Source organism: Dermochelys coriacea, chromosome 4, assembly GCF_009764565.3.
Source record: "Dermochelys coriacea isolate rDerCor1 chromosome 4, rDerCor1.pri.v4, whole genome shotgun sequence".
Taxonomy (NCBI): Eukaryota; Metazoa; Chordata; order Testudines; family Dermochelyidae; genus Dermochelys; species Dermochelys coriacea.
In genome coordinates, this window is record NC_050071.1 from 71746594 (window position 1) to 71765690 (window position 19097).

Sequence of the window (19097 nt, forward strand, 5' to 3'; positions counted from 1 at the left end):
TCACAAAATTTGTAGAATTTTAAAAATAATGTGCAGAATTTTTACTTTTTGTGGCACAGAATTCCCTTTGGAGTACCTCTTGCACTCAAAACAAGGATCATACCCCTAGACAATGAGCCATTTGCTTGCCACCAATTAGGTTTTCCTAAATAAGAATAGGGAACATTTTTGGTCTAAAAATAGCCAGAGTCAAGGTGTAGGAAGTTCTATGTAGTGTCTTCTCTCTTATCTATGGGATCTTTTAGAAAGAAGTCTGAAGGTGCGACTTCTGAATGTTAGATTACATCAATGGTGGGTCTACTACTGAATCAACCTTAGGATCCCAAAACTTGTTAAATGTCCTTATATTTTTATAGAACATGTTAGCTTAAGATTTAGTTTTAAACATAAATCCCCAGTCTGGTCTTAAGATATCCTCAAAGGAAGAGTATAGGAAACTCCGGCTCTATATTTGTTTGAAGACATTTTTTTTATTATTAATTATTATTATTGAGTTTTGTGAACCACTGGCTCCATGTCCTGGAAGACTCATGCATTTTGGATCTTCATGTGTGCTTTTTTTTTTTTGGGGTGGTATGTGGTACTTCCCTTGGTTGTTTACAAGAGAGCGATAAGCATATTATTCATCCTGGTCTGGGGACCACTTAACTAAGATGGGGTACTGGGACAAATACCTTGATTGGGGAAACAGCCCATTAGATGGCCCTAGGAACATGAAAGGATGCCCATCTTCTCCCCCAGGCTGGATAATCACAAATTTAAGTACTTTAGGAGAGATCTAGTACCACTCACAGCTTTATTTAGAAATCCTTTCTGATGTTCAAAATGGCTTGTGATTTACTAACTTACTCCTCCATCATCCATGATGGAGCAACTGTCCGAGGAATGGAGTGCTTACGTAACTCTGTTCTGGGAACAGACTGCCTAAGGAGCTCCTGATGCTTTAATGTGGGACCAGTCTACTAAGAGGGAGGGACAAAAAGAAAGATCACTTCTCACCTTTCAGACTCTGCCAGGGAAAGAGGCTTAGAGCGAGGTTTCCTGGTCTGAAAAACTAGACAGGCACAATTTCTATTACACTGCTGCTTGAGATGGGGATTCACAGGAGTAACAGGCTTCTCTTTATGCCCAGACATGCTACAGTGTGGGAGAGTGGCAGTGAGTCCAATACAGATCACCGTAAATGATCCCTTATACAGGAAAAGGGCCTCAGCAAACAAGCATTCTCTGAGGTGGGAAGGTAAAGGCAAAAATATTTAAATTCTAATTTTACATCACTTGCGCATCAACTATATGAATTACTTCCTGATGGAGACACTCGTTTCCATCTATATGGAAGCTGGAGCCTTAGAGTTTGCAAAACTTGCCCCTAAGTAAGCTACAATAGGTTCTCGGCAACTTGGGAAGCCTCAGGTTCCTTGTCAAGCCTTTCCACAGCAAGACCATAACTGTGAATGTAGATGAGGTCCCAGCATGCTGATTTGACTTTAAATCCTCACGCCCTGGCAGATCAAGGGTTGGCTGTTTGCTGCAGCAAGACATAGCTTGCCCTCTGAGGCTTCTGAAAAGCTGCCTATCGCATATCTTGGACTTGGCTTGATGCTTCCTGGTGCTTCTCTACCTTGTTAGAAGAGGGAGCAGAGAAGCCCACTCAAGTGGTGCTGTTGCGACAGTCCTGGATCTGACATGACCTGTAGCCATTTTGTGTATGGACTTAGCATAATCTGCAGCCATCTTGTATGCTTAGCCACCGTAAATTGTTAACAGAAACCACAGTTGGGAAAATTTAGCCTTGGTTTTAGCAGATATAAGAAAATACTGCAGCATTGCTAACAGGGATAGATAGAGTAAAATCACAGATTCATGGAACAGAAGGAAATATGGACAAGCTAACCTTGTTTCAGCAAGTTTCTTTACTGGGTGTCTGATTTTTTTTTTTTTGGGTTAAAAGTTGCTTTTGTTGATAAGTAGAAATTATAAGTTTTTGCTGTTCCTAGGCAAAATGTTTTAGACCATTAGACGATATTAAGAAATTAGAGAGTATATTTTGCAGGAGCTAGGAGTCACGTTGTGCTGCTGATTAACCATTCCTACCCTGAGTGTGTATCCCACCTCCAAGTCATAAAAATAAACAGACCTTGAGATGTTTTAACAAATTTTGAAAAAACACAAAAGCATGAGTAAGCAGGCACTAGACATGGGAACTCCCTATATAGTTATGTACAAATGAGTGGTTAAATTTATTATAGTGTGTTTTGAGTAAAATAATTGGTTATGGTATGGATAAGAAGAAGAGAAGGTTACTCACCCTGTGCAGTAACTGAGGTTCTTCATATGGTTGTCCCTGTGAGTGTTCCACTTTAGGTAAATCTGCATCCCTGCGCCTGCGATCAGAGAATCCAGTAGTAGTGCCTGATTGGGTCACATATGCACACTGTCTCGTGGCACCTCTGAACATTATGTAGCACTATGCGACAAACCTCCCTCAGTTCCTTCTCTATCACAGAGTCCCTACCATGAAACTCTGAAGTATACGGGAGGAAGAAGTGTAGTGGAGCACCCAAAGGGACAACCATCGGGAAGAACCTCAGTTACTGCACAAGGTGAGTAACCTTCTCTTCTTTGAGGAGTGACCTGTAGGTGCTCCATTTTAGATGACTATAGAGCAGTGCTCCTCAGGGGAAGGAAGGGGCTTTGGAGTTGCAGTGGTAACAAAGGCCGTGAGTCCAAGCAGAGCATCTAATGATGAGTCCTGCCCTATTGTGTAGTGCTCTGTGAATGTATGGGATGATGCCCAGGTTGCTATTTGCAGATGTTCATGATGGGTTCATTGTTGAGGAAGGGTATTAATAAAGAACGCGATCTAGTGGAGTGTGTGCGGGTCCCTGGGGGCAGGAGGATGTTGTACTTTTTGCTGGCAGTAGGAAAAAGGTCAATGCAGCCAGAGTTCCATGTCTCCGTGATGGGGAGAAATAACTTTGACAAGGCTAAATCTTTCAGAAATTTGCATATGTAAAATGCTAGCCCCCTTCTGCCATCCCAGGTGTGGAACATCGTTTGTTTGTTCCCAGAAAGTTTCGGAAAGAACAATGGGAGACGGATGGGCTGGTTCAAGTGGAATGAGGCAACTATTTTACGTAAAAGTTTTGGATGTGGTCTTAGAGTAACTCAATTTTAAAGAATATTGTGTATGGATGGTGTGCCATGAAAACCCAAAGTTCTCCAACTCATCGTGGGGCTGTTATAGCAACAAGGTCACCTTCATTGAAAGCTGGAGAAGTGAATATGTTGCTAAGGGTTCAAATGTGGGCTTAGTAAGGCATCGTAGCACTAGATTAAGGTCCTATGAGGGTGTAGGGGCTCGTATTTCAGGGTAAAGGAGAAATCGTTTAGTGGTAAGGTGCGTGAAAACTGAGAACTCGTCAACTTTGTGGTGGAAAGGCATGATTGCCTCAAGGTGTACTCTGAGCGACCCGATTTCTTAAGTTCCAGTATGTAATCTAATATTGATAAAGTAGAGGTAGTCACCATTGTTTATCAATTCTGGTACCATATGTGGAATCTCTTCCATTTGCGTAGGCAAGTATATTGGGTAGTAGACGGTCTGCTGTTTAACCGTATGGCTCTTACTTCCTCTGAACAGGTACTTTTGCTGATTTGGAATCATGGAGTAGTCATGCTTTCAGGTGGAGTATTGCCAAGTTCAGGTGGTGGACCTTGCTTGCATCCTGAGACAAGGTATGTGGAAGAAGGGGAAGAGTGCACGGTGGGCACATGGCCATCTTCAGCAGGGAATCATGGCCGTCTGGACCATGTGGAGGCTATCAAGATGACTCTGGATTTGTCAGTCCTTATTTTATGTATGACCCTGGATAGGATACGGGTGAAGGGAAATGCACACAGTAGAGGTGCATCCCATTTGAGGAGAAAAGTATCACCCAGAGCAGCAGTTCTCAATCTTTTTCTTTCTGAGCCCCATCCCCCACCCCAACATGCTATGAAAACTCCACTGCCCAGCCACAACTGTTTTTCTGCATATAAAAGCCAGGGCCAGCATTAAGGGGTAGCAAGCAGGACAACTGCCTGGGACCCCACACCACAGGGGGCCCCACAAAGCTAAGTTGCTCAGGCTTCAGCTTCAGACCTGGGTGGTGGTGCTCAGGGCCCCGGGCTGCAGTCCTGCACGGTGGGGCTTCGGCTGTCTTCCCTGGTCCTTAGTGAGTAATGCCGACCATGCTTGGAGGACCACCTGAAACCTGCACACAGCCCCAGACCCCTAGTTGAGATCCTCTACAGATCAGGGTTCTAATCCTGCTCTCAAGCAGAAATGTGGGCACTTGGCATTCTGGGTTGTCGCAAAGAAGCGTGTAGCTGGGAACCCCCAGCATTTGAATAGTTTTTATAGTCCTCATTCACAGTCCTGGGAGAATTTTCTGCTCAACATGTCCGCAGTGGTCTTTTGGCATCCTGGTAGGTAGGAGGCTGAGATGTTAATGTTGTGGTGGATGCACCAGTTCCATAATCGTATCACTTTTGTGCATAGCAAGTGTAACCGTGTCCCCCTTCTCGGTTTATATAAAACATACAAGCAACATTGTCCATCAACACCTTTATGGTCTTGTCCCTGATCACGAGTAGGAAATGTGAGCATGCATTATGGACTACTCGTAGTTCCAATAGGTTTATGTGCAATGTTGATTCCAAGGGGGAATACCTGCCCTGGATTGTGTGGTTGTGCCAGTGCACCCCCCCAATGTAGCAGAGAAACGTCCTTTGTGAGTATTATTGATGGGTCTGTCAAAGGGAACTCCTACACAAACACTGTGTGGTCGAGTCCACCACTGCAGAGAGGCCAGTCTTGAAAGTAGCACATGTAGTCTGGCATGTTTCACGAAAAATATTGTTGCTGACATATGGCCTAATAGTTGGAGACAGGTGCTGGCTGATGTCCATGGGCTGGTTTGTGTTGTAATAATCAGATGGACTAGAATGACAAATCTGTGTGGGGGCAGTTAGGCCATAGCTTCCAATGAACTGAGGTAGGCCCTGATAAACTCTAGTCTCTGCACAGGCATAAGCGTTGATTTTTGCTAGTTATTTGTAAGCTTGGTTGTGAGAGACCCAATTTCTTTTGGGTAGTCCTAGGGCCTCTTCTTGTGTGGAGGCTTTGAGTAAGCACTAGTTCAGCTAGGGGAATATTATGACTTCTTGTCTGCAGGGGGCAGCCACCACCACTGCCAGTACTTGCAAAAATCTGATGGAACCATAGACAGGCCAAAAAGGGAGTACTTCATAGTGGTAATGATCTTTTCCCAGAACAAATCTGAGAAACCTCCTGTGTGAAAGATGTATCGTTATGTGGAAATATGCATACCAGAAATCAAGGGTCGAGAACCAGTCCCCTTGTTCTAGTGCTGGAATTATCGTTGCGAGCTTGACCACCCTGAACCGTTGGGTCTTCACAAATTTGTTGTTTCCTTAGGTCAAGAATGGGCCTACATCCGCTGTTTTTTTTTCCCCGAGTTAAGGAATAAGAAGAGTAGAAACCATTCCCTCTGTACTGTGTTGGTATGAACTCTATGGCACCTAGGTGTAGGTGTGGTTTACTTCCTGTTGCAGTAGGTGTTCATGAGAAGGGTCCTTGAAGAAGAACAGGGAAGGAGGTAAATTGGATTCAAAGCCATTCTTGATCATTTCTAGTACCCATTTGTCTGATGTGATGGTCTTCCATGCTGGGTGGAATGGAATCAGACTGTCTCTGAAAGAATGGATGGTTGTGAATGGTTCCAGCACTTGAAAATGGGGGAGGTATCTTGGGTCCTTGACCAAACCCTCAAAACTGCTCTTTAGTGTGGAGTTGCTGGGATTTTCATAGTTGAGATGGGAGAGGTCTCCATCTGGTAGGTCTCTGCCTACGTTTTTGTGGGTCATATTGCCTCTGTTTGTGTGTATGGTGCAGATCTTGCTCTTTGCGCTGAGTAACATTTCCCATATTTTTCTTTGTGTAAGTGTGTAGATGCTTAAGGATCGAAGAGTTGCTCTGAAATCTTTTAGCGTGTGAAGTGACTCATCTGTTTTATCTGAGAATAGCTTTGGGCCCTTGAAAGGGAGATCCTCGACTAAGATCCTCTTTGGGAAACCCAGAGAGGCGGAGGCATGAAGCTCGCCATATGACTAGGGTCGTGGTGATGGAACGTGCCAGTGTCTGCCGAGTCCAGGGAGGCATGCATGACTGTTCAAGATAGGAATTGGCCCTCAGAGATGACTGCTTTAAATTTCTTTTTCTTGCCCTCAGGGAGATAACTCAATAAAGTCAGACATCTCTGAATAATTGGAGTGGTTGCATTTGGCATTAACACCTCATAGTTTGTGGTCCTGAACTGTAGGGTCACTGATGACTAGGCCTGACACTCAAAAAGATAATTATTCCCAGTCACTATGATATGGATTGGATCTGGAATGATGTCTGCCCCACTCATTCCTGGCTTCTATCACCAGAGAATTTGGTGTAGGTTGTGAAAACAAAAATTCCATTCCCTTGGAAGAGATGTAATATTTTTTGTCTGCTCTATTACAAGTAAGTGGAATTGTTGCTGGATCCTGTCAGATGGCCTTGGTCAGGTCCATGGATACCTCATTCATCGAGAAAACAATCATGGATTAAGATGATGTCTGGAGGATGTCCAACAGCTTGTATTGCGACTCCACAACTTCTTCCACTGGTATCTCCAGAGAGTCTGCAATCCTCTTAAACAGCTCTTGTAACTGTTTGAAGTCTGGATGTAAAGCTACAATTTTGTCACAGAGGTTTCAGAATCTGTGACTTCCAGAGACCTCTGTGACTTCAGCCACCACAGGGATCCTGGAACTCTGAGCCATCGGTGGTGTGCCCTCCCCACTGAGAGCTCCAAGCTGGGACCCCTGCAGTTGCCTAGCCACCGCAAGCAGTGTGGGGACCCCCAGTAGGGGACCCCAGAAGCAATGCATGCTGGACCCTTCACCCTACCATTTTATCACAGATATTTTTAGTAAAAGTCAAAGGCAGGTCACAGGCTTCCATGAATTTTTGATTATTGCCCGAGACCTGCCTTTGACTTTTACTAAAAATATCTGTGACAAAATTTTAATCTTAATCATCCATTATGGGTACTGGGGGCATGACCGCTTTGTCCGGAGAGGAGGAGGAAAAGTTAGCGCTGGGGTGACCTCCTGATCCTAAGTCCTCTTCCAGTCCCTCAGGTGGCTCTTCCAGGGATTTAGAGGGTCCAGGCTTTGAGGATAAATAGGCAATGCCTTGACCTCACTCTGTGTTTTTGTGTGCGCGCGCACACACGCGCACGCTGAGAAGCTTACAGTGTGGTGACATTATACTGCCCATGGGTCCCAGTAGGACCACCATGATGGGGATGGCATTAACGGAGATATCCAGGGATGTCCGTACCACCCACAGGCTTTATATAATGTTGAGATTGTTCTGGTAGATCTGGTCTGGTGGTTGTCTGGATAGGAGAGGAGTGACACGAAGAGAGGATTTCCCGTTCTTCATCATCATTCTTGTGGCTAGAGAAAGGAGGAGCTGACCTGGATGGCAGTGTAAGCTGATACAGTACCGACCACGATGGTGTAATATCGATACCCAGGAGGAGAGATTCCAGTGCTGAAAATACTAAGAGGTTTTTGTGCCAGAGAAATTGCTGCAGTACCAACAGCACTGGTACCGAGGAGGGTGTTGTCGGCAGTACCAATGCAATTACCTTGATTGTCAATGCCGAGGATTGTACGCTATGGAGGCAGAAGGTGGCATCACACACTGCAGTGCTGCTGAGCTACTCGGTGTCGCATGTTTGAGCGGTTCCAGCAGTACTGAGGAAGAGATGATTAAGTTTCCCATTGCTGCTTCTCTCCTAGCCTGCCCACTTAGGGTCCTTGGCTTGCATGGTACCTGAAGTACCAGAGGGTCCTGCCACCTCAGAGGTAATCTGCCTCGGTGCAGTCAGTACAGATGGTGTCTGAGGAGTTGGGGGAAATCACCTCTTTTTGGCAGATTCCCAGGAAGGGGAGGTTGTAGTTGGAGTGCTCCCTCTTTTGAGAGGGTAGTGGAGAATGCCTGTCGGATGCCACCGCTCGAGACCAGTGCCCAGGAGAGGTCCATGATCCTGGATCGGATGCCAGGCACAGAGACTTCCCCATCAAAAGGGCTTTTAACTGAAGATTCCTCGCTTTCCTGGCTCAGGTCTTCAGATTACGGCAATGGGAGCACTTTTGTGGTATGTGTGAATCATCGAGACAAAAGACACACAGTGAGTGTCCGTCAGAGACCAGGACTGACAACTGGCAAGTGAAGCAGCGCTTAAAACCTGAAAGCTGGGCATGCCCCTCAGAATATGGTATTTACACTATGCTAGAGGGTATAGTAATTTAAAGAACAAAGAGCAAAAAAAAAAAAACCCCACATTTTTTCTCATGAGAAAAAAAAATGGAAGAAAAAGGAAATAAACACTTAACTAGCTAAACTAGGTTCTAAAATTCCTAATCTAGACTAATTCTTAAGATAAAGGTAAACTCAGAGGCACTGCCATTGCTCCATCTCAAGCCAAGAGCAGTAGAGAAGGAGCTGAGGGAAGGTTGGTCACACAGCGCAATATAACAGCCAGAGACAGTGCAAGATGGGGACAACACATGTGCGAACCAACCAGGCACTGCTACTGAAATCCTCTGATTGCAGGGATGCAGATTCACCTGAAGTGGAGCACCCACAAGGACACTCTTCGAAGAAAAACTCCCACTTTAACTATATAATGAGAGTCAAAAGAGAAGTTTGTTGGACCCTAACTCTGGGATGCAGCCAAGATCAAAGCTGCTAGATCTCGGAGACCCTGCACAACCATACTGTGCAGAAGCCGGAATCCCAGATGATCCAATCTTGACTGGCCACTGGAAGTGGTCTTTTTTATAGGGAGCGATGAGCATCAGATCCTTTGCATGTGTATTCTGTTCATTAACTGCTAATAAATATAGCTTAAGAGTATTACAGTGTGAAATCTCTTTCACTGGGAAAAGGTCCCGCTAACCGATGGAGGGCCACCGGACCCATGGAAGGGGGAGATGCTGTAAACTGTTGTGTTGTACCAGAGAAACTAGAAGGTTAGACCCTCAATGCTGCAGTGATTCCTTTCATCTGGAGAGAATGAGAGGGGAGCTGCAAGATGAAGTCAAATCACTATTGCATAAAAACAAATAAAAATTGAAGTTGTAGGACAAAAAGCAGTTGGGAGAAATTGAACCAGCAATTTGTTCTGCCATCAGAGGCAGAAACTCTGGTGTCCTGAGTTGAAAGGCTCAGATGTGGAGCCTCCAGCAACAACACTGGACCACCACCAAAATTCAAAAATGAAAAGTACAGTATTACCAATTTGCTATGAAGAGGAGAGAACCTGTGCAGCATAAATACTGATTAATCCCTTGGCTGATGTTCAGTGTTAGCAATCTGCTTACTTTTGAAAATAATGTGGCAAGAGTAAAGTGTAACTTTAAAAGATAGAGGCTCATTTATATAGTTTAAATGCGTAGGTTACACATACATGCTTTCCTAAAAATATAAATAAATATTTATATTTACTTCCAGCTTGTTTTTTATATCAGGTCAAAATAAATTCCATATCTGAACACAATCTATCCTACTGCAACTGAAGATAACTGCAGAGCGCTAGTGCACACTTACCTGGCGCAACATGGGCATCAAACTTGTGGAACACTTTGTCACTGAATTCGTCTGCAATAAGCTAAACAAAAGGCAAAAGTTACTTTTTATGCATGCACCTGCAAAAGATTAAAGTGTTTCAGAAGTCTTCACTTTCCTTACATAAATGGGAGGGGCGGGGGAGAACCCAGGGATAAAGACTTCTTAGAAAAAACACAGGGAATGCACATGAAAGTAAAGCTTGTAATTCAACTTTATCTGCAAACTTTGGATTTAACTCTGTTAAAATTTACATACATGCCTAACATTATGCACTCTGAGATGGATTAAGGAATCAGCAGAAATAAAAAGGAAAAAAAAAAGCAAATACAGTACAGTACTGTGTTAAACAAACTACTAAAAAAATAAAGTGAAAGTTTAAAAAAAGGTTTGACAAATTAAGGAAACTGTTTCTGTGCTTAATTTAAATTAAGATGGTTAAAAGCAGCATTTTTTCTGCATAGTACAATTTCAAAAGCTATATTAAGTCAATGTTCAGTTGTAAGCTTTCGAAAGAACAACCATAATGTTTTGTTCAGAGTTACAAACATTTCAGGGTTACCAACAACCTCCATTCCAGAGGCGTTTGTAACTCTGAAGTTCTGCTATACTTTTAAATGGAAGGAATTTTTTAGTTCTTATTTCTTTAAAAACATTATGGGGATCTGTCTGCTTCCTTGTTGTTTATACAAGTCTTGTCTTTTCAAGAAGGAAAAAACCTGACTATACATGGGAAAACAGCAAAACTGATTATGCAAAGTGCTGTCAAATGCACAAATATACTTACAAACTGAGAAAATTTATACATTCAGATCTTTAGCTATTAATAATTACTAGTGTTGGTACAAGTTTTTCAAATGAATTAAAAAAAAAAAAGTAAAAAGTGACATCCCTTCAATTGATTTGTGAAGTCCCAGTGAAAAAGAGTCCCATCATCCAGTGCCCTCACTGGACCCAGAAGGAAATACTGCCTTTAGACTATGGTAAGTTACTGCTAATTAACTCATAGCTATTCAGACCCCACTGAAAATTCTAAAGCTATGCGGGCCTCAGGAAGCAAAGTCAGATCACAGGAGCAAACAGGTTAAACCTTAGGACAGTGTTAACATTGGACAGCTGAGCCCCTAAACAGTTCTTGAAAAGAAAACAAAACTATTTACAATATTTGCTCCCACTGGGGATCTACTCCCTATTTTAGCTCTAAAAGAAATTCCAAGAGAATTTTCCACTCTTGTAAGAACGCAAGTTTAAAGTTCATTTGGAATTTCAATTCATATATGAATACTATCATTTTCAATACTAGAACTGATCATGGAATTCCACATGGGCAGAGGCATGTTGAACAATTTCCTTAGACTTACTCCTATGTCTATTTAAAACATTCCTGGTTGCTTTAAAAAAAAAAAAAAAAAAAAAAAAAAAAAAAAAAACACACCCCACCCCCACCTGCTTAACTCTTAAATAGTCCCAAAGCAATTCATTTGGAATGGTTTGCAAATTTAAGCAAAAGTACTAAGGAAATGGTACTAGTAGGTTACTGAATTCATTGTCAGTCCTATGTTACAGATAGTCTTTGATATATCTGAACAGGTGGCTAACTAAAAATTTAACTGTACAAGCACACAGGACATGATGCACTTAAATTAAATAACTGAATTACTGAAATTCAGTAATAGAAACAATACTTCAACATCCTGAAATGAAATTTGTTGGCAGTTCATTTTACTGTTATAATAAGTGTGACTGTTTCCTAAATATAGTAGTAACTATTTTCCCTCAAAATAGCTACAAGTTCTTTACTTTCTATTGTAATATATTTGGAAGTAATTTCTCATGAGTATCTTATATTCTAAATTTGCATCTTACTATAATAAAAAGTGCACGTGGTTGAACATAGCACAATAAATAAAAGGGGCAGAATTATAAACCTATTTTAAAATCATTTCCATACCTGTGGTGTAAGAAATTTTTCCACCCGTTTGGCTATAAAGATTTTCTCCAATATGGAGCTGACTGATGGTCTATCCCTAGGATTCCTTTTAAATAATTGTGAAAGCAGATTACGTAGGTCATAGGAATAATGCAGAGAAACAGGAGGAAAAGATCCAGAGATTATCTTCAGTACCAGGTTTTTCATGTTACCAGCTTCAAACTATAATTACCAGAAAGAGAGAAATTAGCATATGTTAATAGCATAGTGTAATGCTGGCACAACCACAAAGGACTTCATTTACATAAACATAACAAAACAAACAAAAAAAATTACTTCTCTTTAAATATTTGAAGGGTCATTATCAAAAGGTCTTTTAGATCTCAAATTTGCTCTGTATTGAGTAATCTGATACTAAATACTTTATTTTATACAACTCTGCCACACTACATAATAAGATTAATTTTTGGATTCTGAAAGTGTTTTGTGCTTTTTGCTAGCTCTGTATCTACAGTTAACCAATAAAAATTGTTCCCAAAGCTGGGCAACAGTCAATGGCAATGCAAAATAATGTTTTGGAGTAAAATGCATACAGGTTGCTAGCCTCCTTCCCTTTTAGTCCACCAGATTGACAATCGTTTTATGAAAACACCACCTTTAGGAACAAAAGGATAGTAAAAGGTGTGTGTTCATTTAAGGCCAAATCCTGAGAACTGTTGTTGAAATTCCAACATGAGCTGTAGGTACTCTGGCAACTCTGGAATTCACTCTAATCTTTAATCAACAATACTGATTAGGCCCTGGGGTTGGAAGCAAACTATGATGAACAGCTAAAAAGGACTTCACTTGAAATCCAGTCTATTAAATTATATATAAAACTTTCCAGTACCACATCTGCCTCTGAAGCCCCTTTCCAAATTTTGTCATTTAACAATATTTTCCTATTTTTAAAAATGTTTTTCTCCCCCCATTGCCATGTCAGTGACCCACCAAGCAGGCAAAACTGACTAATTAGACGTGGGAAACAGTGATGGATTACACAAGGTAACTGAAAAATATTTTTCCTCTAATCTTTCTGTTACATTAATTTTAAATCAACAGTTTCAGACAGAAGTGTAATTTTTTTAATTACAATATATTTAAACAAAAACAAACACTAATTTCAATTTTATCTAAAATAAGGGGGTAAAGTGGGATGGGAACGTAAGGAAGAGAGCAAAATATACTAACAGGAAAAGGATAGTCAGCAAAAAGATACTCTCAAAGCCTCTAAAGAGCAGTAAGGTATATTAAAAAAAAAAAAAAAAACCTAGAAAACAGGAGACATTTGCCATTTGTGCGTGCTACAAAGGAAGCTCATTAATGCTATTGCACCAAAGATACAGACTGAATTCACCAATAACTAACTGAATGTAAAGTACACAATATTGCTAGGAAAGGATTGCTACACTTGGGTTAATGCACCTTTGCTACCATACTTGCTACTTTTGTTGCTAAAACACAGTTTATTGAAGGAGGCTTTAAAAAAAAAACCCACTGTGTTGCTAAATATACTGCACAGACGTGCAGGACAGGCATCAAACAAAAAAGTGAGGGAGGTTGTCCAAAAAAGAGCAGCAGCAATGTGGGGGAGAGATGGCTACAACAGTAAAGTTAATTTCAAAAACAAGCACATACCATGAAAAGCCCTGCATCAGCTCAAATACAATATATCAGTCTGAAATTTGACAATGGACAAAATAATGAAAGAGGTATGTTTGTAAAATACAGTAATAATTCCAAAGTATTTTAAAATTTTTACTTACTGCATGTTTAAGTGTGCACATTTCATAGAGAACACAACCAAGAGCCCATATGTCACTAAACAAAGAGAACAGATCCGAAAAATTAGATTTTACTCCAAAAATACAAAATTATCTAAAACAGTGATCCTCAGACTGTCATGTGCGAACCACAAGTGGCTCTCTAATGCATTTCCTGCAACTCTTTGTAGCACAATATATAAAAACATTGTGTGATTTAATTAACCAAATTAGAATATTTTTACTATGTTATTAACCAATCAAGTTATCAACTTGTACTAAGTTATTAACTTATTTGCCATGAGAATACATACATACGTTATATAAATAAAACTAAATATTTCCCTTGTCATGCTGTTTAAATATGAATAGTACTATAATAAGTGAACCAATGAATTCACGCTACTGGGGCTCTTCTGGGGGTAATGTTGATCCTGAATTTGGCTCCTGAGTGACTGAGGTCTGAGTATCACTGCTCTAGAAGCATGTTCTTGAAACCAAGTGATAGAAATTAAGCATTTGTGCATTTTGCAAGATGTACTAGCTTCCTATCTATTTAAAAAAACAAACATATGTCTCTTCCAAACAAAGACAGCACCAAATATTTCGGCTCCAGACTCTCTTTATGTAGGAATCAATACCACACTTATCACCATATCTGATTTAGATAAATTGGATAAGTGAATAGTGGAAGAAATCTCTTTTTAAGAGATGCAAGTACCCTGGATTTTATGTCTGACACGGCTTAGAAATTTCTAAAGCATTTAAACGTGTTGTGGGCTTTTTTTTTTTTAAATCAGTTATTTAGACAGTTTTAGTACTGATTAACCCTGTACTCACTTCCTGTGGATGGCAGAGTCTGGCTGGGACATGACTGATTATGTCTGAGGCTGGAGTGAAGCTGCTGCACATAGTTCTGATCAGAACTAACTCCCAGTCGTAATGCTGGGAGTATTCTATGGGGGATGTGGGGGAGAAACCCAGTCATATTGCTCCTCCCAAAAACAAATAAGGATTAATAGATAAATTCCTCCACCACCACCACACCTGCCTATGAAGCTTTGGATTGGCATAGATTCCAACTGAGAGTCTGGCTAATACACACAAGAGGAGGCTGGAGAAGACGGGACCAACTACTACTTCTAACAGTGGTGGTATGAAAAAATGGCCTCTATGGAATAAGATAGCACTACATCGGACTCAATCTGGTAACTAGCAGTGAGCTACAGCGCAGACCCTCATATGTTTAATGAAGTCAGTTATTGTGCTTGCACATTCACTCAGTAGATTTATCCAACCCATGTAGTAAAGTGCACAGCATTGGAGATCAAGACTGAACTCTTTATTATTGCATCAACAGAATAGCTCTAAATTTCTAAACAAAATAAATCAAAATGAAAAAAAAGTCAACTCAAGTCAAATGTTTTACAGTACCTTTTATTGTTGTAAGGTTTGTTCTGACAGATTTCAGGTGACAAATAGTATGGTGTTCCTATGCAAGTGCGAGCCAGCTCTACAGTACTAGAATGAAAAAAAGGAAAACTAAAAATTAACGTTAACTTATATAAGTTATAGTCATGTAGCATCTATTTTTACTAGATCGATCTACTCATATTAATGTATATAGAGCAGCGCTGAATGAGCGTTACCTGTTAAGAACTCTAGCTATTCCAAAGTCTCCCAGTTGTATTGTTCCATCTTTGGTTAAAAATATATTCTAAATACAGGAGGTGGGAAAAAAAAAGTCAGTTACAACTCAAGTATTTAATTGTACAAAAAAGCTACAAATGGAAACATTGAAACTTTACACTGTTCCAATGGTTTGCAATCCATTAGGGTAGGTTATAAATAATAAAAAACAAAAACAAAAAAAAAACAACCCACTACTACACCATTGACATGTTTGTATAAATGCCTATTACTTGACTTGGGGGGGTAGGTGGTTTGAAGTGTTGCCTAATATTAAGCATCTGCCTCACTGTATCACCAGAGAGTCAAGGCATTTCAGTTCTATCGACTGTACTCTCCAAATACCACCAAGTCAGGGGATAAGCAAATGTCTTTTAGACACATGACATGCTAAATCAGACACAGACATGCTAAATCGGAGCCACTGTAATCAATGAAGCAGAATCAGTTTAGCAGGTCCAGTGAAGACGTGGTAGGTTGATGTCAGAGCGCTCTCTTGTTGACTTCAGCACTCCATCTCCCTGAGAGGCGGAAACTAAGTCAGTGGGAAAGCATCTCCCGCTGACAAACCATAGCACAGATACTGCGGTGATTTTTTGCATACCCCTGAGCAATATAAATTATATTGACTTAAGTGGCAGTATAGACCAGGCCTCAGTCTTTTCATGACCAATGTTTTCATCCTTGTGATGCTTTCCTTTCTCTGCCTGCTCTGTTCCTGTAAGCAGGCACATCTAGAAATACACAGGTATCCTGCTCTGAAAGATTCAGAAATCAGGAGTCTGATAAAATTTCAGTATTTACCAGCATAAACTGGAAGGGAGAAGGGAGACATAAGATGTTTCCGTCTTCATTTTGTAGAGCCTATGTATCTAACATTTATGAAACTATATTAAAGGTCCCGTCTATGCAAATAGAAGCCATGTAGTAACTGTGTCCCATTGCAGCTGTATTGGTAGAGCAAAAGAACCCAAACAACCCAAGCATGGAAGTCTTCCTAACAGCTCTTTTTCTTGATTGTAAAAAACAAGGTCATAAATAACTCAAAGCTAAAATCCAGTCCAAAAATCTTCATTGAGTGGGTGCTACTGGTTGTTATCTTAGTATTTAATATAAAAGTCCAGAATGAAGCTATTTTTTTTAAAGTTATATAACCAAGGATTTAGCCAAACAACCACAGGAATGTTTTATATATTTATTTTTTAAAAAATAGGTGGTACACAGGTATCCTGTGTCCCATCTAGGTGGCACTCAGTTTGTGTTCACTTGTGCAGCACATCTTGTGCAGCAGACAGCAGGGTCTGATTCAAGGCCCACTGAAGTCAATGGGAGCTGGGTAGTTTTACGTAAGACCAGGTTATTTCCCCTCCCCAGTTGGGAGATAATCAATAAAATAAAATAAAAAAGTATAATCACTCTACTGTAATTCAACTTGAAGATACCATCCATCATACCTGTGACTTTATATCTCGATGCAAAATTTTTCTGTCATGTACATGTTTTAGTGCTAAACAAATCTGTACAAACCAATCCATTATCTAGAAGTAACAGAGAAAGATAGAGTTAGTGTCCTATTTTTATTTATACACCCACACGCAGTTTTAAAGTCTGTTAAAAATAAAACAAGGATTAACCTTATTCCAGTTTACTATCTTTAAAAGTTATGATAAAGCTATATATGCACATATAACTGAGTTATAAAATTTTTAGAACATGACCTTGCATCCTTTAAATTCTACTTCTTTGGGGGAACAGCCCTCAGTTACAACAACACGGCATCTCAACGGCAGATCAAAACAAAGTGTCTTCTTATAGTCCATTAAGAAATTAAAAAAAAAAAAAAAAAAAAGTTAAAGCTCTCCTACTAGCATCTATACTTTTAATCAATTATGCTATTCTTCACACTTTTATAAAAAAAAAATCTGATCTTAATTACAGAAGTGACAAAGCAGCATAAAATTAGCAGACCGATTCCGAGCAAGCCAAAATGAGTTTGATAGTTCTCATTTCATGGCTTTTCCGAGTTTACCAAACAAACCAACAAAACAAAAAAAAGTTTTTCCATTCTTAAAAAAAAAAAAATTTAAGTAGTACTGTAGTTAAGCACTTCGTCATCTTTTCAAATTACCAATATACATAGACTTCAGTATTGCGCTATAGTTCTACTATAACTTTCACCTTAGTATCTCTCCTAGTAGTAGTTCCTAACTAACTGGTAAGGATTTAGAAGAGAAGTGTTTTTCTCACATGCAATTTTTTTTCATCTCTGCCTTTCTCTATACTTCTAGCAAAAGCCCAATGTATTCCCAACCCGTGCCAACCAAGAGTATTGCCAGATTCTCTTCTCTGCTTATTTTTAGCATGAAGACAAAATCCTCAGAGACTTCACAACTCCTCGACTAATGAACGTCCAAGCTTATGACTACATGAAGAAAAAGATCCCATTCACACATTTCCAAGACTGAAATTTTTCATTTTGAAGAACTTTTGAGTTAATGGATTTAATACAATGTAAACCTTAAAGTCTGGTTTTGTATCCTTGATTTCATTAAAGTAACAAAATGCTTATCAGAGGCCCAACAAGTTACCTTAACATAATACCATCCCAAAATAAAAATATGCAAGAGAAAATCTTGACCATAAAATCCAACAGGTTTAATGTTTGATTCACCTAGAATGTCTCCTTTATTGTATGGTTTCAGAGGGGTAGCTGTGTTAGGCTGTATCAGCAAAAACAACAAGGAATCCTTGTGGCACCTTAGAGACTAACAAATAGTTTTGTGCGTAAGCTTCTGTGGGCTATACCTCACTTCGTCAGATGCATCTTTTATTGTAATTCCATTAATAATTTTGGTCTATGTTCCAAGTAGTATGAAGTTCTTAGCACTCTATAGCTATACCAATCAGGCTTTCATCTAGATTAAAATAACCATATTCACCAAGCTGATCCAAAACTACTCAATTTAAGTGTTCTTGTGCTCAGAAACTGTATAATGTAAATTAAAGCCCACAATTCACACTACCTGATCCTCTGAGAACAAGATGCCTTTCTGAGCATTTATTCGTCTAAACAGGTCCCCTCCTTCACAGTAATCCATCACTATATAGAGAGAGCCATTTTCTGTAAAAACAAGAGATATTTCAATGTTTCATGACAAATATTGATGTCAAAGCTTTCTGAAAATCTTAACATATGAAATTTTTTGTACATGTCATAGCAAAGACACAGTAAGTGAAAAGACTAAATCTACAAGTGAAGAAATAGTTATCAATTATTTATTTGCCACGCTTCCAGCAAACTGCTTATATTGCAGTTTCCTTTTTTGGCATTGATGATTCAATAGGTGGCATACTTCCCTCCATATCACATAAACCAACACTTCAATATGATGTTAGGGGCCATCCCAGTGTGTCATTCCATTTCAGTGATGGGTAGAACAAAAAAAAAAAAAAAAAAAAAAAAAAAAAAAAAAAAAAAAAAAAAAAAAAAATCATGTATGGAGATAATTCTTCAAGACGCTCGAGACCTATGAAATGCAATGCTTTACCTACATTCACCACACTGTACAACTACAGAATTATGACATACAATAAAAGTCATGATTATGACCCTGATGCAGTATTTAAGTTACTGTACAATAAAAAAAGATTAAAGCAGCAGGAAGTTATTAGGCCAGAAATTACAAGCATAATCAAAAACTGTCTAATACTTCATGAGTACTTAGCAAAATGTGCCATTAAAGTTTTCTATTCAACTAACAATGATACCCACAAATTTGGCATAAAACATCAGAGTATTGCAAGCACATACACAATCAAATACTGCTCAGGACAAGCATTCTAGAATTTCCACTTTCACTTTACAAAACCATGTTTTACCATACTTCTTCAAAAGGGTTAAATGAATATGGGTTAGCAATTATTTCCCAGTATAGAT

General features: G+C 39.7%; 1 protein-coding gene across 23 annotated transcripts in view; it reads right to left on the reverse strand.

Moving 5' to 3' along the window:
• NEK1 (NIMA related kinase 1) overlaps positions 1-19097 on the reverse strand; it is a 137214-nt gene that overhangs the window by 96935 nt on the left and 21182 nt on the right. For 22 of the 23 annotated variants that reach the window (XR_006280861.1, XM_043513362.1, XM_043513351.1 and 19 more), the window contains 7 exons: positions 18184-18281; positions 16615-16698; positions 15121-15188; positions 14906-14992; positions 13475-13529; positions 11691-11891; positions 9722-9782 (listed from right to left, as the gene is read on the reverse strand). Coding sequence is in view for 22 of the 23 variants with exons in the window: in XM_043513362.1 (XP_043369297.1) it covers positions 9722-9782; positions 11691-11891; positions 13475-13529; positions 14906-14992; positions 15121-15188; positions 16615-16698; positions 18184-18281 (654 nt within the window). In the remaining variant the exon portion in view is untranslated. The remainder of the gene's footprint in view (positions 1-9721; positions 9783-11690; positions 11892-13474; positions 13530-14905; positions 14993-15120; positions 15189-16614; positions 16699-18183; positions 18282-19097) is intronic. The other variant, XM_043513368.1, reaches the window with a different exon arrangement.